The 22,600-nt window shown below is 42.6% G+C and overlaps 1 protein-coding gene across 3 annotated transcripts in view; it reads right to left on the reverse strand.

The window, feature by feature from the left end:
• Window positions 1-7,492: 7,492 nt before the first annotated feature.
• Window positions 7,493-22,600, reverse strand: part of MID1 (midline 1) — a 331,223-nt gene continuing 316,115 nt past the window's right edge. For all 3 annotated transcript variants that reach the window (XM_060233957.1, XM_060233958.1, XM_060233956.1), the window contains exons 8-10: window positions 12,180-12,341; window positions 9,865-10,072; window positions 7,493-8,854 (exon numbers count right to left, since the gene is read on the reverse strand). In XM_060233957.1, the coding sequence (XP_060089940.1) occupies window positions 8,506-8,854; window positions 9,865-10,072; window positions 12,180-12,341 (719 nt within the window). In that variant the 3' untranslated portion in view covers window positions 7,493-8,505. The remainder of the gene's footprint in view (window positions 8,855-9,864; window positions 10,073-12,179; window positions 12,342-22,600) is intronic.

The following is a 22,600-nucleotide window of genomic DNA, read 5'->3' on the forward strand; positions in this document are numbered from 1 at the left end:
TGCTTTCCTAAATGCATGCAGGAAAGTGGACATTATCCCATTTCAACCTTTTTTAGAAAAAAATGCTGATAACAGACGGGCATTTTGGGCAAATTGGAGGTGTTCCAAATCAGGCCAGCTCAAAAAGAACCATCCCGAACCCTCCACATGCTCCCCTGAAAGCCGTCCCCATCCTTTCCACAGGGCAACACGGGCACAATCAGATGGCTGTCACGCACCATCCCCATCACTTGATTTTTCTCTGAAGTTTTTTGTTTTTTAAAAAAGCCAGATACAGCTTGAAGCAGCTTGGCGGTTTCACACTGCCAAGACACCTTGCTTGTGCCCTTCTGCTTCCAGACGCTGAGGAGGCGACCGGTGTGTGGCTCAAAAATTTGCTACCACTTTGAAAGTGGTAGCTTTTTGAGCTGCTCTGAGAACGCCAGGGTGAGTATGGGATGGGGATGGGCAGCAGATGTTTGTGTTTGGAAGGATTTTCCTGGTTGATTTCTGAGGCATCTCTGAGTTAGTCCAAAGTGCCAGTCTGTAATCACTCAAAGTTTCTACTTATCACATTTTTAGTCTACTACCTATGTTTTTCTATTTCCTTCACTAACCCTTTGGGGAAGAATTTATGAATTATTCTGATGTCTCATCAGTTTTTTAAAAATCTGAACTGTGGTATTATGTGCACCAGTGCTGATGTATTTATTTATTTATTTGATTTGATTTATATCCTGTCTTCCCCGCTGAAGCAGGCTCAGGGCAGCTTACAGCATAAAAGCACTACAAACAGTTAAAACAATACATATTATAATTTATCCATTCTATAAAATTACTCATTTTATAATAAAAACAATCAAAAATTAGTTTGGTGCTAAACTCTTGATATTATACATTTTCAGTGGCAATGATATTTCTTTCTACAATACAGGCTCCATGTTAATTGAAGGCCAGCTGTAAAAGAGTGGTTTTGCAGGCCTTGAGGAACCGGGCAAGATTTCGCAAGGCCCTCACTTCCTCTGGTAGTTGATTCCACCAGTGGGAGGCTGCAATCAAGAAGGCCCTTTCTCTGGTGACTTTCAGTTTGGCCTCCTTCAGCCCGGGGATTACCAATAAATTCTGTGAACCAGATCGAAGTACCCTCTGGGGAACATGTGGGGAGAGACGGTCCCTAAGGTAGGCAGGTCCTAGGCCATATAGGGTTTTAAAGGTAATAACCAGCACCTTGTAACGAATCCGGTATAATATTGGCAGCCAATGCAGTTCCCGCAGCCCTGACTATGTGTTCCCACCTGGGGAGCCCCAGTAACAGCCTGGCCGCTGCGTTCTGCACTAGCTGTAGTTTTTGGGTTTGGCACAGGGGCAGCCCCATGTAGAGGGCATTACAGTAATCCAACCTCGAGGTGACCGTTGCGTGGATCACTGTTGCCAGGTCGCCACACTCTAGGAAGGGGACCAACTGCCTCACCCGCCTAAGATGACAAAAAGCGGATTTAGCGGTGGCTGCTATCTGGGCCTCCATTGTCAGGGCAGGCTCCAGTAACACCCCCAAGCTCTTTACTTTGCATGACATTTTCAGTGGCGCACCATCAAATGCTGGTAAGTGAATTTCCCTGCCCAGGCCGCCGTGTCTCAGGCAAAGGACCTCTGTCTTCACTGGGTTCAACTTCAATCTACTCATCCTAAGCCATCCTGCCACAGCTTGCAATGCCAGATCCAGATTTTTTGGGACACAGTCAGGTCGGCCGTCCATCAATAGATAGAGCTGGGTGTCATCAGCATACTACAACCCAGTTTTTTGTTTTAAACAGTTTTTTGTTTTTGCAACACAGCCCATACCTCCGGGCAATCTGGGCAAGGGGGTGCATGTAGATGTTAAACAACATCGGGGAGAACACTGCTCTCTGTGGCACCTCACAATTAAGTGAGTGCCTCTGGGACAGTTCTCCCTCAATCACCACCCTTTGTCTCCGACCGTCTAGGAAAGAGGAAAGTCATTGCAAGGCCAACCCCTGAATCCCCATGTCAGCGAGGCGGCAGGTCAGTAACCGATGGTCAACTGTATCGAATGCAGCCAATAGGTCTAACAGCATCAGCACCGCCAAGCCACCTCGATCCAGATGCTGCTGGAGGTCATCCACCAGGGCGACCAGCACTGTCTCAGTCCCATGACCTGGGCGAAAGCTGGACTACTGGGGGTCTAAAACGGAAGCGTCATCCAGATAACTCTGTAACTGTAATGCTACTGTCCTCTCAATAATTTTACCCAAAAAGGGTAAATGTGAGACCTGCCGGTAGTGTGCCAATTCAGCCGGATCTGATGTAGCTTTTTTCAAGAGAGGGCAGACCACAGCCTCTTTAAGAGGCGTTGGAAAAAGCCCTTCCAAGAGGGGATATCTGAGCTCCCTCTGGCTTTAATTAGCCAGGAGGGGCAAGGGTCCAGATCACAAGTTGTTGGGCGTACAGTGGAGAGGGCCTCAAGTTCGCATACTGTTTCCAATGTGGCAGAGAAGTCGTGGCGGAGTGACGAGATTGCCAAAGCCTCATAGCCAATCTCCAATTCCCTAGCACTTGGCCTGCCTTGTGGCAGTGTTGTAAGAGTCCAAATTGTACTAAACAATTGTGCTGGGTGCGAATTTGCAGACTCAATCTTGGCCGCAAAGTAAGTTTTCTTTGTGGCTTTGATTGCCATCTCATAGGACCTCATAAAATCTCTATAAGATGTTCTAGTCGCTTCATCTCGAGTACGCTGCCATTGCCTCTCTAGCCGTCTAAGTCCTCATTTTAGCTGCCGTAATTCCGGGGTATACCATGGTGCCAGCTTAACACGAGGGCACAGAGGGCACCGAGATGCAATCTCATCGATGGCTCTGGAGAGCTGGCCATGCCAGGACTCAACCAGGTCATTGAGAGAATCGCCAGGGGGCCAGGAGTCCCGTAGAGCCATTTGGAACCGCTCAGGGTCCATCAGGCTCTGTGGGCAAGCCAAAATATGCTCGCCGCCTAAACGGGCTTGGGGTGGGACATCCACACGAGCCTTAAGGGCGAAGTGATCCGACCATGGCACTGCTTCAGCAGTAATATTGTCCACCAAAACCCCTGCCGCAAAGATCAAATCTAGCATGTGCCCTGCCTGGTGGGCAGGCATTGTAACAAATTGGGAGAGTCCCAGTGTTGCCATGGATGACACTAGGTCCATCGCCTGACTGGAGGTCGTGTCATCAGCATGGACATTGAAGTCACCCAGGATCAAAAGCCTTGGGTACTCCAATGCCCAGCCTGCTACGGCCTCCATCAGGGATGGTAAGGTGCTGGCTGATGCGTTAGGCAGATGGTACACCAGCCATATCACCCCCTTCCCAACATCCCATGCCAGACCAGCACATTCAATGTCATTGATCTCTGGGGTTGGGAGAGCTCGAAAGGAGTAAGCCTCTCGTATGAATAGAGCCACCCCTTCCCCCTGCCCGCTAGTCCGTGATTGGTGAAAGATTGAGTATCCCGGGGGAGCCATTTGAGAGAGAGAGCTACAGTCTCTCCATCTCATGCCCAGATCGCAGCCAAGCCAGGTCCACGTCCTGCTCGAACAGGAACTCTTGGAGGACTGAGGTCTTATTATTTATGGACCTGGCACTGCATAACACCGATGATGGAGGCAAGTAATTCAGCCTGACCCCACTACTTGCCACCATCGGAATGGGACACAGACTGGAAGGGGGCCGAGCACCTCCATGTCTCGGCCTCCTTCCCTTATAACAATATCTGTTCCCACCATCATATCTTCCTCTCTCCGGGAGTACTGGAATCCCCAGACTGGTCATCCTCCCACTGGTCTCTGCAGCAGCCTCAGACCAATATATATAGGATGCCCTGCTTACAATCCTGCATTATTCTAGTTTCTAATTTCTTCTCTTCCTACCCTTGCTAGCTAAGAACACCCTCCTCTATCAACCTACCATCCCCTGCCAATTAACTTCCCCATAATAGTTAATTAATTCTGAAACCCCTCTTAACTCCTACCCATTAATTAGCTAATAAATAAATCAATTTACCCCTAGTGGCCAATTACATGTCATGTGGAAAGGTTGATGTACATATCATGTGGAAAGGTTGTAAGGAACTAGGCTGGTAAAACATACAGAAATTTGTTCTCAGTCTAGTTAGGTTCACTGCAAACCAAAAAGGGAGATGGCAAAGGAAGTGAGAGCACGGTTAGGCTGAGAGGCAGTTCAGAAAATGAAATATACACTGCCAGACTGCAACCAGCCATATATTTTGACAAGATTGTACCCAAATTCCACTGCAGAGCATCCAAGTAGGAACGTGTAGAAGTGTTTTCTCTCACACTAGCTTTTTAGAGAGCCAGCATGGTGTAGTGCTTAAGAGAGGTGGTCTCTAAGCTGGAGAACCAGGTTTGATGCCCCACTCCTCCACATGCTGTTAGCTGGGTGACCTTGGGTCAGTCAGTTCTCTTACAGCTGTTCTCTCAAGAGCAGTTTCTCATAGAGCTCTCACAGCTCCACATATGACACAGAGTGTCTGTTGTTGGAAGAGGAAAGGAAGGAGATTGTAACCTTCTCTGAGACTCCTTCAAGTAGTGAAGGGTGGGGTATAAAACCAACTCTTAGCTGAATGGATTATTAGTGACATTCCAAGTGTGACATCCATAATTTATGATTGTGAGTGCATTAATGGAGGGGAGGGGGAATCCCTAAGTGATTAATGAAGAGTTCGAAAATTCCTGTGACATCTTCAAATGGCAAACCACACTGAAAAATCAGTTTTAAAAGAACATCATCATGAGGTGACATTTTCATGCAGTCCTTTCAGACACTACAATTCCTCCATCATCTAGCTATTTTCTTCTTATCTTTACACAAAAAGAGAATAACTGGTAGCCTTCACTTGTAAAATTGGTGAACTATGCACTTGTCTTCTATACTCTGTGACTGCAAATGTTGATAAACTGGAAGTCTGGAAGCAACTGCATTGACTGGAGCTAGGAGAAAGTTCTCAATCCTACCAAATGAAAGGAGAAGAGACACACACCGATTTCTCACTCACATTATGCCACTCTCACACTCCTCTTTTCAGCAGGGCTTCCTTCTGATTTCACACTATCTGCCCCTGGGCTGCAAGTAACGGTGTTGTTTTCACACAGCAAACAGAAACCTCTAAAAACCAGTTTGTTTGCTGCATGAAAATGCCGCATTACTTGCAGCCCTGGAGCAGATAGTGGGAAATCAGAAGGAAGCCCCACTGAAAAGAGGAATGTGAGAGTGGTGTAAGGTGAGTGGGAAATCGGTCACAGTTATCTCACTGATTGTGTAACTGTTGACTACAGGAGCTATGACGAGCCAGCCTCAAATAATCTGGTGGATTCTTGAAAGGAAGGTGTAACAGACAGGCTGGGTTCCATCTCTCTCTGAGAGCAACCAATGAGTGTGGGTGGAATATTGAGAGGAGACTTGAAAAGCAGCAGTTTAGAAATGACAGTTCAGGGGTTGGCAGCTGACAGCTAAAGGATGTGATGAAAAAGTTTTTTTTTTTCTGACTAAGCGGAACTGCTTGGAAGGGGCTGAAAATAGTAAATTGGTAGCTAAAGTATCCCAATTGTAGGTATAGGATTTCAGTTCAAAAGTTCAATAGAAGTGAAACATTTGTTTCTTCGACTTTATTTTCCTCAGTGTTTTGTTCTTATAAATAAAAGCTCCTTGTTTTGATTAACCCTGTGGGCTCCTTGTCTAAGGAAAAGAACTATGCACATGCAATGAAACACCTTGGTCTACATTTATAATATAGGATATGAATTTAAGGGTGGCAGTGAACAATTGGAACAGTGCTTAATCCCCAACCTCAACAGCTCTATGTGAGTGAGGGCTGATTATAAAAAGGGAGCTGGGTTACCCTGTCTGTGGATGTCTCTGGGAGTGAGAGAGAATCTGCAGTGTGAGATAGTCATATCTCTCTGTAGACTTTAAGAGAGACAAGGAGGGTGGTGTGACATCATGACCTACTTAGAACCCATAACCTAAATAAGGCTTTCTCTGTGTGAGTGGACAAGGGGTGTCACAGTAGGTCTACCAACTCAGATTACAGAACCCACCTGTTGAGAATCAGTATTTCAAAGGAAACTTGAGTTAAGACACCACTGTCTCACGCTGCATGGAAAAAGTATATTACAACATGGAATTTTCCTCAGTGACCACTATATAAATGCCAAACCAGGCAATACCTTTAAGGATCTGTGACAGAATCTTCTTAAAATTTTTAGTGCAAATTGCATCAGAGAGGACACAGTTCTAAGCAGGTCCGTGTCTGGAGTGGGAAGATTTTAAATCTTCTGTTAATTAGTTGTGCTAGTTGAAACAGGCATCTGTCTTTTCTCCCGTCCAGGGCTAATAACATCTTGGGTTTTTGATTCATACAGCTATGCTTTAAATCTCATACAAGCACTATGACCTAATCCAGATAAAACTGCCTATGGCTGCAGTATCCCATTCAACAATGCAGGGAAGGATCACAACCTTCTAGTGTCTTAGCTAGCTTGCCCCTAAATCATGACCCGTTACCAGGGGTCGTTTTGTAGAAAAATAGGTGGTACTCATTCAGGGATTGTTATGCAGCTGCATCTACTATTCAGTGGACAAGGTAGGTAGGTGGGGAGGAGGAGGGGGGATTCTCAGAAAGGTTCAGGAGCTGTGGTCCTGTGAACTCATGTTGAATTCAGGGCATGCCCATTACTAAGACAGCAAATATAGGTAATTAATAGTGCAATCCTAAACAAAGTTACACACTTCTAGGTGCACTAAAGTCCCAGAGAAGACAGAGTTTGATCACTCTAGTATATCATGATATTTAATCTCAAATTTGAAAATACCAATTTTAATGATATGGTGTATTGCAGTCACATCAGTTCTAAAGTCTGTGAATTGCATTACTGGAAAAACAACAATATGCAAACTAGCTGTGATAAGAAGAACCGTACTGGATAATACCACTGGTCTGTCTAGTCTAGCATCCTATTTCACACAATGGCCAGTCTGCTGCCTGGGAGGCAAACAGGCTTTGAGATCAATGCCTTCCCCTGATGTTGTCTCCTAGCACTGGCATTCATAAGTTTACTGCCTCTGTGTAAGTTTCCTCTCATTATCATGGCTAGTAGCCAGTGATGGAACTATCCTCCATGAATCTCTCTAATCTCCCCATTAAAACCATCTCTGATTTACTGTGTCATTCATGGTGCATACCTGAAAACAAGAAACTTGTTTTGGTTCTGTGTGTATGTGCATGTGCAGGAAGAGGGGGGGGAGAAGTGTCATATTAAGGCAAGTTTACCTTTACACTAAAATGTGCAAGAACAACAAATCATCATTAATCCTTCCTTGTAATACTCTTGTTGAAAGGAAAGAGCAATTTGTACATCTTGGATTCATTTCAGTGTGGCTTACATTGGAGGCCATTCTGGCAACCTGTGCTCTTCTACACCCAATACAATGATACACTGAAGTGCAGCCTCTTTCCAGGCAACTGTTTACAAAACAGACACCTTGACTATTTTTATTGATACACTATAACATAACATAACAAGATGTTCACATAATGTTTAAAATCAGTTTCTATGTAGCCCATCTCTAACATTGCAAGTGTGGGTGCTGTGTACCTTTTAAATGATAAGAACCCACCTCCCTACCAGCAGGACCATCACTGATTTCATCTGAAATACCATCAGTGGTACTTACATGGAGAACTCAGAGCTATCTTGCCTGGTCTGTTGCAGTATTGGTGATTTTCTGAGACAAAAATCAAATGTACATATTCTTTTACAATGATCCATCAGTAGATCAGAAAACTGCTATCAATAAAATTGACTGACCCCCCTATGCGATTCAGGCATTGACATTTCTGAAAATATTTTCTGATGTGTGAAGTCAATATTCTCTCCTACTTGTGAACAGCAGTAATTCACAGTTCTTAAGTTTGCTGTTGGGTCAGCTTTATTTGTTTAATTCTTTCTTTGTGTGTGCACATTCCTGGATGCAAGGTTGAACAGGTATTTCATATAGAAAACAATATGGAAGAAACTGAAGTATTAGTACTGCATTCTGCTTTCAAAGAATCCCAGCTTGCTTTCTCTACTATAAAATCAAAACATGGCAAACAGTTAATAAAATCTTTGTGACAGAGCCCTTAATTGTGCAAAAACAAGTAATTCTTATGGCGTGTCCAAATGCAAAGATCCAAATCAGGGTTTCTCTTTATATAAATAATTTATAAATTTTCCTGTAAGAGGCTAAATACAAAAGCATTCTGAGAAATTATTAAAGCCATATTTTGCCTTTAATACAAAACAAACTGTAAAGATTGAAGAGACGATCCCATTATCAGTCCTGACTTGAAGCTTTAGGGACATGTTTTTATCAAACATATTTCTTTTATTCCCCCCCTTCCCAGTCAAATCTGAGTGAGAACTGTACGTGAGGTCCATTGGTCATTCAACCATCCATTTCTCTTGAACAACAATCAGGGCATTTGCTCAGTGGAATCTAAGTGGTCTGGAATAGGGAGGCCCGTAATAATTGTCAAACACTTATTCCAGACAGTGAATGTTGGACACACAGGCTGTGCAAATGTAATGTCAAAAGTGTAAAGGTGTAGAGAGTTCAAAGCATCATAAAAGGCCAAAGAACCATTGTCGTAGTCCAACAAAATGCCGACACGGCGAAGATGGGGTGCAGGCTCTATCGGAATTTCTTTGCTGTTGTGCCTTACCACCCATGTATTATTACAACGACAAAGAACCCAAGAGGCAGAATTCTTTCCAATCCACTCATGTTTTGGTGCTGACTTATAAGAAATACCAATGGCATACCTGCAAAACAAGAGAGTTTGGAGAAAATATATGTCACACCCTTTTCTACAGGTTAGTCTGTTTGCCCTGATGTAATATTTTGTCTCCTTTTGTTTTTGCCTTCCCTAATCTCATAAACTGAAAGTTAACAAAAAATGTCAGTGTTATTTAATGTTGTTCCTTATATTGTCATGCCCAAAATATTCTTCCCTATGTAATTAAGTCAGAACGCCCAGCAATGAAAAAGTCTAAAGAAAATTGTTCAGTAGCAGATAATAATTGCTAACAAAGTATCTTCCCACTTTTTGTGATTGCACCATCCTTTCCCAGATTCTGTCTAGCATGGGGTTGACAGCTTTGGGTGCAGCCTGGAGTTCAGCTGGAATTACAACTGATCTCTGTAGCCCAGTTCTCCTGGAGGAAATGGCAACTTTGGAGAGCAGACTCTATGGCATCACATTCCCACTAAGCTCCCTCCCCTCTCCAAACTTCTTTCCCAGGCATTGCCACAAATACTCTTTCATCATTATTTTGGTTCCTATATATCTGCTGTCTTGTTCTCCCTCATTCAGTCCCTGTAGTTCTTTGAACGTTAATGACTTCATTCCCACATAGTAGAGCTTGACTCTGAAGCATCCAGTTTGCTGTATAGCAATATCATTATGGCTCCTCATAGCTAAGATTCTAGAACAACCATGGGAAATCAGCTAAGCCTCACCATATCTATTTCAAAGTCAACAGTTCACTAGCAATGTTTCCACTCTCTTGGTGTGCTTTTAGCCTCCAAGGGTGAGAGATGGCGGATGCCAGGATTGTTCTTTGCCATTTTTTCCTTTCCTCCACTTTTCTCTCACCACTCAACTGAATGGCAATGGGGAGAAAGCTTTTAGGTTGTTTTTCAATAAATTATATAATTCAATGGGCAAACTTTAGAACATTTATTTGCATTTAAGAAATGAAAATGTTTTAAACTTCTTCTCTAGCCCTAGTCAAAGAAATATCTATGGATGGATATGGTTTGATCAACCTACCATGTACTTCCACTTATAACCACTTCCCAGTAATGCCGTCCACTGTCAATAAACACATTACCAGCAATGCCATAGCTCCCTTGGCTGGTAAAACGTTCAGGCGTGTGGCTCTTTTTAGAAGAAGTTTCATCACGTTCCACTGTCAAATTGTCATGAGATACCTTTAGTTTTCTATGAGCAGACTTGGGATCCAGTTTAAATGGCTGGCCTGAAAACGAATGAAAGAAAATATATATTGAATATTCTAAAATATTAAAGGATCACTGAATCCAATGGTTAACAGGATTTTTTTGTCCCTGACGTAACATTAATCTAATGTACAGTCTTTGACTTCCCACCATAGCTGTTAAAAGCTGGAATGTATTTACAAAGGACAAAGCAAAATACACTCAAAGGCACAACTCATGGGTGAGAAAAAAGCCTGGTACTTCTCCATGTGGTTTTAATGACTAAGACTTAAGCTGCTGTTTGCAGATACCCATTCAAGGTTTTAGATTAAAGGTCACTCATAAAGGCCAAATTGGCAAGATATAAGACTATCTATGAGATGATCTCCACATAGTTTTCTAACTATAGCTGGATAATGGTGCAGGGGAATTGAAATTTACTCATATTTCCATCCCTTTTCCTTGAGAGAGCCAGTTTGGTGTAGTGGTAAAGTGATTCCCCACTCCACTACATGCAGCTGTTGTGATCTTGGGTCAGTCACAAGTTCTTTCAGGGCTGTGCTCTCAAGAGCAGTTCTCGAAAGAGCTTTCTCAGCCCCATCTACGTCACAGAGTGTCAAGTGGGGGGGGGGAAGGGAAAGGTGATTCCAAGTTGCTCTGAGACACGGAGTGAAGGGCGGAGTACACATCCAATCTCTTCTTCTGCTTTTGCAATTTGTTATACAAAGGTAACATCAGACATCCAAAGGGGAAACAGATACCTTGCACATGGATAACATATAGGTGTGTGGGGGAGGGGTTAAACCTGGATCCCTATTATCATATGTGATGGATAGTTTCCAAGTCTCACCCAACAGGAACCTCAGTCAATCACTTTTAAATGTTGGATTGAAATGTGTGAAAAAAGAGATTATTGACAGTTCAACTGCTGGCCAACTGACAGAGTAGAAGGTTGTTGGATTTTTGTGGAAGAAGGTTTAGGAGGTCTGCTGGTTAGGTAAGGAATCCATTAAGGATTGTAGGTATTTTGAAGATAGGAAGGGGTTCAGTGCTATTCCTGCCAAAAACAGTTTAAAAAGAGGAAGCCTATCTGATCTATATTATAAAGGTTCCAGTACTGGTCTTGTAAAAAAAAAAAGTTAAAAGCCTTTCTGTTCCATATTATAAGTCTGAATATCAAACTTGTTTTGTAACTTTCACACTTTCTGAAGCCTCAGCTCTCCAGTAACTTTGGCAATGCAGTACTGAGAGGGCTGGATAAATGAAAAAGAAAACCAAACAAGTCATATATACCACTAGAGTTGCCAGACCCATGGTGGAGTTGGGAAATCCCCTGATTTCATGGGCTCCTGCTAGCCACTGGCCAGCTGGTTGGTGGGGGAAGTCCGAGCCCAGACAATGACCACTGGTGACCACCCCTCTCCCCCTGCAAGATTTAAAGGGCCCTCCAACTGAATGGTGGAAGCGTGTGGCCCACAAATCATCTGGAGGGCCCTTTAAATCTTGCAGGAGGGAAGGGAGGGTGTGGCTGCTGGTCACACACCTGAATTCCAAGTGGCAAATTTGTCACTTGGAGTTCAGGCACAGGCAGCCCCCACTTGCAAAACACCATTTAAAAGGGAAGATTCTCTTCAAATGGTTTTTGTGAGCAGGAGCTGCGTGTGCTGTGCATGCCTGGGTTCCAAGTGGTGAACACCGTGGCCCATTCCAAACGAGGTAGTCTGGCAACACAGGACACTTGATCATGATTCTCCTAATGTGCCATTTAGTTTGTACCTTATGAATAGCAAAATTATGTGAGACTCAAATGCAATGTTGCATTTGGCTTTCAAGGAAATAAGAGGATTACAAAAAATAAAAAATATGAACTCTTAAAGATTCTAAACTAACAAAACTTTCCTTCAATATTTTTTGCTCGCTTTCTTAACAATGTTGCTATCTGAGAACTTAAATAAACTCCCAAAAAGGGTTGCTGACATGCCAATAGATTTTAGCAGTCACTCCTGATACACTGAAGAGATGGCATTCATCTGAGGAAATGTGTGAAAGTGGAAATCAGCTCTGTGCATTTCAAGTGCCAAGCTGAATGCAGCTGAGGTGGAGAGAAGATAAAATGCACATAGGATGGGTGAAACTGACATTACTCACTATTTGTCTTCAGTTTTCCAGGCTCACTGTTTCGGCTGCCAGCCTGATTAATGGCCTTCACAACAAAGATGTACTTGGTGCCACTCTGCAGCCCATGCACCGTGTAGTGGTTTTGTTTAATATTTGGAACAATCATCCAGCTGTCGGCTGAATTACACAGACCTGTAATTTCAAATCAAACACATTAGTTGCTTTACAAAGGACACTCCTCAATGCCCCTGAACAATTAGGTGAGTCTGAACATGGTCTTGAGCAATACAGAAGAAAATAAGGTATACACTTATTTAAACAGCAAAGTCCTTGCCAAACAATTGGGCCTGTTCATACTTTACTTCTTAGATTCAGGTAGCAGCATTTAAGTCATAAAATGCATATCCAAGGTTGTCAATTGTTAATAGTGCAAGGATGTTTAAATGGCAAGTGTACTGTTCACAACAGAAGGAGCCATGCAGATGAACTGGCCATTATTCATCTGTCTGAAACTGACTTGTAAAATCTAAGGATACATGAATGGCAATATTAAGTGTAATCTCCCATACATGAAGAGTTTAACAACAAATAGATACTAGAATACTGTAGAAATGCTATTTTCCCATTCTTAAAGGTTAGATTAGAATATTGCTGTATGTAGCAATCAAGAGATAAACATGCAACCTTGTTACTATGGAAGCTAGAAGAGTGCTTAGTAGCAAGCTGGGTAATGAGAAGAGTAGTAAATGTTGTTGGAAGGACTCACAGTCCAAACAAATTGTGTGTGTCTTGAGTGGAGAATTAATGAATGATCGATGGAAGGAACCAGTGGGTTGAAATTAAGAACAAAGATGACTTGGGTTGTTTCTCAATAAGAGAATAATCACTCCAAGGAGTAAGTTAATGACTGAGACAAGGACAAAACTGTATCCCAGAAAAAGAAGCACCACCTGAGAATGAACAAATAAGAAGTTCATTTGCAGAAGTTTAAATAAAGATAACTTGGGGCCAAACCTTTTCGGAGAGCAGTTTATAAACAAAAGGCAGCCTTGGGAGTTACATATCAGCCTAAGTCTGCTGTGGTCCTTTTTCTTCACTTTGCTACATAAAATCTGAAGTAGGAATATGTGTATTTCTCCCACAGAAAGATGCACAAACTCTATACAGCCTGAAGCTTACACATATCACATTAATTTATGAATAAGATGCACAAGGTTCAACACATTGATGGACCTTCTCTCACATCCTGAAATTCCTGTGACTTCACTGGAATATGGTCAACACATGATGTTGATGGGAATTTTGTATCTCAGTCCTAGAAGATCTTTGTGTCTTGACTGCCATGAGAAAGAAAGTGGTTTCAATTTAGTTTTGTGTATTTCTGTTACAATTTGAACTCATAAAGGAAACATCTCATAAATTCCCTTACACAATGGACTAGGTTGTCCAGGACATTATGGTACTTCCATTCTCCTTTTCTGGATGAACACATGCAGAAGACAGTTTAGGTCTGGGGAATTTGCACTATTCTGGCAACACTAGACCAGACAACATTTTAGATGATTTCCAGTTTTATGATATTATGAAGCATAGGCATAACAGCAGAAGTACCAGCTGTGAAGTACTACTGTTCCTAGTTAATCCAGGTTTCTGATTTCAAAAACCTGTGCTTTAGAGCAAGGAGAATAACTTCCCATATGTGGCACAATAATGCATTTTTAAAGCTGTAGTCTTGAAAATGTATGGAATGTAAATTAGTAACTGAAATAGTGTGTTGACTATAATGAGGTATCAAGCAGGTTTTGTGAGATACTGGGGAGAAGGAAATAAAGGAGGATCTCTCTCTTCCTCTCTTTTCCATTTTGCAATCTGGAGGTAATCATTCATAAAACCTTTTCTCCAGGGTTTGCTGTTGTTGAAGTTCAAAAAACAGACGAGGAAAATATTCTAACAGCAAATCTTTCTAATATTTGCAGAGGGATCCAGAAAAACAATGAAATGTACCAGTTGTACAAAAGTCACAGGAAGACTATATAATTCCTGAGCACTTTAAAACATCATAGAAATGTCACAAATGTCATAGAAATGGGGGAAATGTATTGCGAGAAAGTGATAGATATATAATGTTTCCTCCTCAGAATTCCCAGGTGGTTGAAAAATAATAAAGGATAAAAATTTGGCAATGTGATTTTTTGACCTAATTAACAAAAATGAAGTTCATTTTGTATGTTTGGTAAATTAAGATCTACAACTAGTGGAATCTGCACCGCAGATATTGAGAAACTGCATTCAAAAGCAATACTTGAAATACTGTACAAAATTGTGTAATAAAATGACAGTTAGGGGTAGATTTTACACAAGACTGATATAGGAACAGTTCCCATGGAGGAGACATACAAGAAAAACGTTACAAGGAAATGAAAAATCCATATGGAATTTTCAGGAAAGATCCATAAGTGATATATTTTCTGTAAAAGCTATGTAGATTCTGTGAACTGGCCCAAAGTTTTCCCTGTACCATTCCAGTAAAATTGATTCAAAATGTTCATCTCGGCAAAAACAAACAAAACTGGCAGATAACTAAAGGTTGCTGTCAGAAACCTATAGAACTCTCATTTTCAACTATGAAGGACAGAAGTCCACAAGGGAAGCCTACTTCAATAAATTTTGGCTAGAATGCTTAACAAAATAAATCTGTAGATCGAAAACCTCAGATAGTTTGTTCACTGAAGAGTCATTGCTAAAATAGGTATGTATGTTATTTGCACATATTATTTATATAGTAGATACTAGAACAATTCACAGTGTAGGAACCTACAGTCTGTTGTTAGATGGTTAGATGGAACAGCAACACTAATATATAACCACCAATGGATAAACAAAACTTTCTAACTGCAAACTAGCATTATTATATTCGTTTTTTAAAAAAAGCAACAATAATGAACACTAATGTACTAAGAGGACTATTTTTACAAAATAGAGAAAATAGAAAAATAGAGAAAGGCAATTTTATGGCACTTTTAAAAAAGAACTCAATTAGAGTGGAAAATGACAATTTCTGTCAAATAAGCATCCATATGGGAAAGAGGTTCTGTTTTAAATATGCCACTTTTGTTCTCACAAGGAAGAGCAAAAATTTGCAAACAGCAAGAAAAGGAAACCAATCAGGAAACCAACTTAAATGCAGTGGAATGCGGCTCCCATCCAGAGGCAGGCTGAACAGCCTTGCATCTGGGGATTGTTTTGCCTCCTCACAAGGAGGAGGAGTGGGCAGAGCATCACTGGGGTTGGGGTGGAGCAGGCACGCCCTAACGGCTGGCTCCACTCCCACCTCTCATTCTTTGCCTTGTGCTCAGGGAAGGCAGAGCTCAGCTGTTTGCTCTTTCCCTGCACGAGGTCTGTTGCCAGTCACTGCGATTTTTTTGGAGCCGCGGTGGTTTGTGCGTCGGGAGCTCACCTTCTTGGGAGCTCGGTTTTGCCGTGGCTGCTTGTTAGCGAGCCGCGGTGGACTTCAAGAGGACGACCCATGTTGGGAAGAACATCGGGGAGTGGGAGTCCAGGAGCATCTTTGGCAGTGTCTTTTAACACGGCAGTTTGTCGCTGACCGTGGCGTTTTCGTGCGGCTGGCGTTTTGTGCTTCCCCTTCCTTTCTTTTTCGGCTTGCAGTACCTCTCCCTTTGGGTTGGGGTGGCATTTGTGGGGGGCGTTAGAGCTGAGGGTTTGTGGTTTTACGGCCGCAGTTTTTCCAGGTGCTGTTTGGTGCCCCTCCCCCAGTGCTCCTGCTTCACCTGCTCCCACTGGGCAGACCAGGGTCTGCCACGACGTTTTTGTTAAGCTGGCTGAGGAACCCCCCCCCCCATTTCTCTAATTTTCTGGGGGAGTGAATTGTTACTTCCCATTTTGTGGGGCTGTTCTTCCAGACAGTGCAGCTTGGAAAGAGGCCTTAGCTAATCGTTGGGTTTTAACGGGGCGGCCATTTTATTGGAGCTGTTGGATTCTTCGTCCCTGTTGCCGGGGAGAAGAGCGGCCATTTTGTGGATAACTTGGGGTGGCCATTTCGAGGATAGCTTTTAACGTTCTTCACCTGCTTCCGGTAGGGCGGTGGCCACATCAGTGAGGGCAGTAGATGGGCTTGTCATTGTTTTATTGGGCACATTATAATGCCTAAAGGGCAGGGCAAATCCAAGGGCAAGAGCCCTGCACCAAGACCGCAGCGGCCTATTCCTAAGCAGTCAGCACCTTTGCCTTCATCGTCTGATGAGGAGGATGACACTTTTGAGCAGTCCGTTTTAGCCAGGATAGCTGCTTTGGAGGGTTCGGGTAGTAGGCAGCCGGTCTTATTGGGGGCTGGTGTAACGGGTCTGGCTTACAAGGCAGACAAGCAGGTTGCTAAGAAGCGCTTCCAGGAAGAAATCCTTAATCACTTGTCTTCCCTTGAAAGCAGGTCTTCCATGGACAAGACGTAGGGTGTGTCGCCTCTTCCAGCGGAGGTGCCCGATGTGGATGCTTCACAGGGTTGGCAGTTGGGTAGGGGTGAGTTTGCACAGCACAATACCACAGCTTGGCCCTGGGGGCCGTGGGGGCAGTCTGCCACCTTCGGGCTTGTCGTCAAAAGCCAGCCTGCAGCTTTTAATAATTCCCAGCCTTGGGCTTGGGGCCTTAACCTGGCTAGCCCTTGGGGTCCTTGGGGAGGCCTGCTCAGCCAGTTCCTGGGAGCATCCGTGGCACCCTATGGTGGCTGGGGTGTTTCTTATCCTTGGGGTCCTTAATACTCTGCTGTCCCAGCTAAGGCTTTACCTTTGGTGATCTGGCCTTACCTCTTGGGGATCACTTGTTGCTGGCCACTAAGAATAAAATACTGAAAGGGGAATTCGTGGACCTATTTTCTCTGCTCTACAGGGAGCTGGAGAAAAAGGATAAAGAGGATCTGGATGATAAGTAAAAGGAGAAAATCAAGAGGCGAAAAGTTGATAGGATGTGGGCGAACTGGGTGTCCGGGTTCATTATTTACGCCAGAATTATTGCCAGGTCACAGCCATGGAGGGCCACTTCCCTTTTTCAGTATTTCGACATCATATACAAAAGCTACACCAGCTTTACCGGCCCGGCCTGGCTTCAATATGATGAGGAGTTCAGAATGAGGCCGGCTTTAAACCCTGCCCTTCATTGGGATCAGATTCAGCCACAGCTGTGGCTGCAGGTTATGTCTCCAGTACAACCTAACCTGGGTGATAGGTCAGACAGTGGACATGTTGTTCAGTGCACAGCCACTGCTTCCGGTGTCTGCAGCAGTGCGAGGCAGGTGGTTCAACCCCGCCTGCTTTATTGGGAGTTCGGGTCCCAGGGGGTGTGTGGTAAAAAGAACTGCCCATACAAACATGAGTGCCCTCTTTGCGGGGGGTCTCATTTCTTCACGAATTGTTCCAGGGGTAGACTCAGGCGGGGACAGTGCAAGCAGGGCCTGGGCGGTGTAGATAAACCATTTGGAAAAGGGTCCCAGCCCAATAAGGGTGACAGTGCTTGAGGCATGGCTCCGTGATTATCCAAAGGATGAAGATAGGCTTTATTTGTTAAATGGTTTTAAGTTTGGTTTTAGAATTCCTTTCCAGGGCCCCAGAAAGCCGTTTATGGCCAATAACCTGAAGTCAGTTATAGGAATGGAGCACATAGTTCGTCAGAAGATTGGGAAGGAATTAGCCCAGGGTAGGGTGATTACCCATTTCCCACACCCCCTGTGAGTACCTTGCGGGTCTCCCTGTTGGGCCTTGTGCCTAAAAAGGCCCCAGGAGAGTTCAGATTGATTCATCATTTATCTTACCCTAATGGGGAATTGGTGAATGATGCCATACCAGAACATTTGTGTACTGTACGGTACACATCTTTTGACCAAGCGGTGCAGATGGTAATGCGCTGTGGGGTAGGGCCTGAGTTGGCAAAGTGTGACATAAAGTCCGCCTTTCGCCTCCTACTGGTTCACCCTTTGGATTTTGAATTGCTGAGTTTCCATTGTGAAGGGCAGTTTTACATGGACAGGGCCCTGCCCATGGGTTGCTCCGTTTCTTGTGCTGCCTTCGAGCACTTTAGCTCCTTTTCAGAATGGGCGGTGCACCGCCGGGCTCGTTTGAGCATTGTGGTGCATTACCTGGATGACTTTCTGTTTGCGGGCCCCTTAGGCTCCGACCAATGTGCCCATCTGATGGCAGCCTTTAAAGTGCAGTCGGAAGAGCTGGGCGTTCCTCTAGCCCATGAGAAGACGGAAGGCCCTACCCAGCGATTGACTTCCCTAGGGGTTGAACTTGATTCATTCCAGCAAAATTCACGCCTCCCAAGGGAAAAAATTCTAAGTCTGCAGGAAATTGTTGCTGTTTTTGCTACAGCAAAAGGAGACCTTGAGGAACTACAGCAGTTGGTGGGACACCTAAATTTTGCTTGTAAGGTGGTAGCTCTTGGTTGTCCTTTTTTGAGGCGGTTGTGTGATGCAATGGCTGGACTACGCCAGCCACATCACCGAATCAGGATTTCACGCAGCATGCAGGAGAACCTTTTACTATGGAAGGAGTTTTTAAACTCCTTTAATGGTGTCTCCTTTTGGAGGGCTGAGTTACAGTTGGAAGCTGAGCTGCAAAATACATCGGACGCAGCGGGGTCCCTTGGGTTTGGCGTGTACTTTCGCGGACACTGTTGTGCGGAGGAATGGCCTCAGGAATGGGTAGATGTGGGGTAGAACAGAGATTTGACTTTCTTGGAGTTTTCCCCGATCTTGGTAGCTGTTTGGTTGTGGGGGGATGAATTGGCAGACCACACAGTCCACTTCTGGTGCGACAATTTAGCCGTGGTGCATGTTATCAATTCCCTCACTTCCAAATCCCCCAGGGTTATGAAGCTGGTGCGGGCCTTCACTCTTTGCTGCCTGAGTCTCAATATTTTATTTTTCTCCAGGCACGTGCCTGGGGTGGCTAATGGGGTGGCTGACGCTCTCTCCCGCAAACAGATGCAGCGGTTTCACCAGCTTGCCCCAGACGCAAATCTTCTTCCGACAATGATGCCCCCCGGGATATGGATGATTGGCGGGTTGAGACCGGCAGAGCAATAAGTCTCGCCATTGCTCCTAGTACCAGAAAATCATACAACACGGCAGTATGTCAGTTTGAAAGTTTTAGGAGCAAATTTGGATACCAAAAGGGATGGCCCCTTCCAGTGGAGCAATTACTCCACTAGAGTATATCTTTAAGGCGCAGGCAATTAGCAGTCCGATCTAGTCGGGGCTGGCTGTCTGCAATGGCCTTTGCCAGTAAGGCCTTGGGTTTCCAGGAGAATACCGGTGACTTTCGCATTAAGAAATGTTGGAAAGTTGGTCTAGAGAAGCTGGGCCTAGGTGGGATGCTAGGCAACCGATTTCCCCTGCAGTTCTTAGGGGTTTACGATCGGTCTGAGGTCAGGTGTGCGTGTCAGAGTACGAAACGCTGCTCTTTCACGCTGCCTCTCTCATGGCATTCTTTGGGGCTCTTCAGGTGAGTGAGCTGGTGGCTCAGTCCAAAAAAGACATTTCAGGGAGGGCCTTGATGGCTCAAAACATTCGCCTGGCTGGCAGATCTGTATATACTACAGTTTGGTGTTCCAAGGCCGACCAATTACTTGAGTATAAACAAATTTATTAGTAACATATGGTAGCAGAATTATATCTACAACTTATAAAGAGCTTAAAATAAAAAAAAATCGTTCTACCCCATATCTTACTTTCCTCCCACCCCTCCCTCCGTTACTTGACCCCCGCCAGTGTTATTTTTTAAAAAAAAAACAAATATTAAAGGTACCTTTAAACTATAAAAATCTTAATCATCAAAAATTGTCCAATGTCCTTTTATTTTCCACTCTTTCTCTACGTATCTTCTGAATTTCTTCCACTCCGCATTAAAAAGTTCTAAATCATAGTCTCTTAGTTTTCTTGTTAATTTGTCCATTTCACTCCATGACATAACTTTTGTAATCCAGTCCCATTTTTCTGGTATTTTTTCTTGCTTCCATAACTGCGCATACAATGTCCTAGCAGCTGAGAGCAAGTACCATATTAAAGTTCTATCTTCTTTTGGAAATTTTTCCATTTGTAATCCCAGCAGAAAAGTCTCTGCCTCTTTGTTGAATTCATATCCCAGAATCTTAGAGATCTCTTGCTGAATCATCTGCCAAAACATTTTAGCCCTTTCACAAGTCCACCACATATGGTAGAAAGAACCTTCATGCTTTTTACATTTCCAACACCTATCTGGCATCTTGTTATTCATCTTTGCTATTTTTTTTGGAGTCATATACCATCTATACATCATCTTAAAACAGTTTTCTTTAATACTATGACATGTTGCGAGTTTCATAGAGTTCTTCCACAGATACTCCCAAGATTCCATCTTTATTTCTTTATTTACATTAATTGCCCATTTTATCATTTGAGATTTCACTACTTCATCTTCTGTAGACCATTGTAAAAGTAATTTGTATACTTTTGAGATTAATTTCTCATTGTCTCCAAGCAGAACTCTTTCCATTTCTGTTTGTTCTTTCCTTATTCCTTCGGCTTTAATATCATTCTCCATCAAGCTTTTTATTTGTTGCATTTGAAACCAATCATATTTATAACTCAGTTCTTCTGCAGTTTTCAGTTCTATTTTCCCACTTTGTATTTTTAGTAACTGGTTATATGATAGCTGTTTTTCATTAACTGTTTTAGCTGTTAACTTTATCACTTCAGCTGGCACTATCCACAAAGGTCTCTTCTCATCACCATATTTCTTATACTTTATCCACACATTTAATAGATTACTTCTTATATAATGGTGAGAGAAAAGACCATCCATCTTCTTTTTTCCGTAATACAAATATGCATGCCAGCCGAATTTTTTTCCATGGCCTTCCAACACTAAAAGTTTTTTATTTAACAGCGTTATCCATTCTTTCATCCATACTAAACAAATTGCTTCATGATACAGTTTCAAATCTGGTAATTGGAATCCACCTCTCTCTCTTGCATCTGTCAAGACTTTCATTTTAATTCTTGGTTTCTTCCCGGCCCACACAAATTCCGAAATTTTCCTTCGCCATTTATCAAACTGTTTAGCATCTTTCACAATAGGGATGGTTTGAAACAAATACATAATCCTTGGTAAAATATTCATTTTTATTGCAGCTATTCTACCCAACAAGGACAAGTTGAGCTTGTTCCACTTTAACATATCTTCTTCTATTTTACGCCATAGTTTTTCATAATTGTTCCTGAACAAATCAATATTTTTCATTGTTATCTCTACCCCTAGGTATTTAACCTTAGAGGCAACTTCACAACCCGTTAGTCTTTGTAATTCTTGTTGTCTATTTATCTGCATATTCTTGCACAAAATTTTTGATTTTTCTTTATTTATATAAAGTCCCGCCAACTCCCCAAACTCTTGTATTCTCGTTAATAACAAAGGTGTAGCTTGTATGGGATTTTCATTTATAAACATTATATCATCAGCAAATGCTCTGTACTTATAGGTATAGCCTTTTATTTGTAATCCTTCTAGATCTTTTTCTTCTTGAATCTGCATCAGTAAAATTTCAAGAGTCATTATGAACAGCAATGGCGAAAGCGGGCAGCCTTGTCTAGTACCTTTGCTGATTTTCATTTCATCTGTAAGATCTGCATTAACGCACAACCTTGCCCTTTGTTCAGAATATATTGCCTTTATCATTCTTATAAAACTTTCTCCAAGCTCCATTTTTTCCATCACTGCAAACATAAAGTCCCAGTTTAAATTGTCAAATGCTTTCTCTGCATCCGCAAAGAATAATGCTACTTCTTTTTCTGGGTGTCTTTCATAATATTCTACAATATTTACAACAGTTCTAATATTGTCTCTTATTTGTCTTTTAGGAAGAAAACCAGCTTGATCTTCCTTTATAAAATTTATCAGATATTGCTTAAGTCGTTCTGCCAGAATTCTTGTAAATATTTTATAATCATTGTTCAAAAGCGAAATTGGTCTATAATTTTTCACACTTGTGATGTCTCTTTCTTCTTTGGGTATCAAAGAAATAACAGCTTCTTTCCATGTATTTGGTACATTCCCTTTAGTTCTTATTACATTCATCAGCTTCTGTAATTTTGGTATTAATTCATCCTTAAAATTTTTAAAGTATTTAGCTGTGTAGCCATCTGGCCCGGGAGCTTTATCATTTTTCATCGCGTTGATTACTGCTTCAATTTCTACTTTTTCAATTGGGTCATTCAAAACTTTTCTCATATTTTCAGTTAAGGGCTCAATTTTTATTTTTTGTAGATATTCGTCTATCTTTTCTCTCTTTACTTCAGCACCTTTAAACAACTTGGCATAATACTTAAAAAATTCTCTTTTTATTCCCTCTTGAGTAACTACCTCTCTTTCATCTGTCACAATTCTACTAATTATTTTATTTTCCCT

This window comes from Heteronotia binoei, chromosome 3, assembly GCF_032191835.1.
Source record: "Heteronotia binoei isolate CCM8104 ecotype False Entrance Well chromosome 3, APGP_CSIRO_Hbin_v1, whole genome shotgun sequence".
NCBI lineage: Eukaryota > Metazoa > Chordata > Lepidosauria > Squamata > Gekkonidae > Heteronotia > Heteronotia binoei.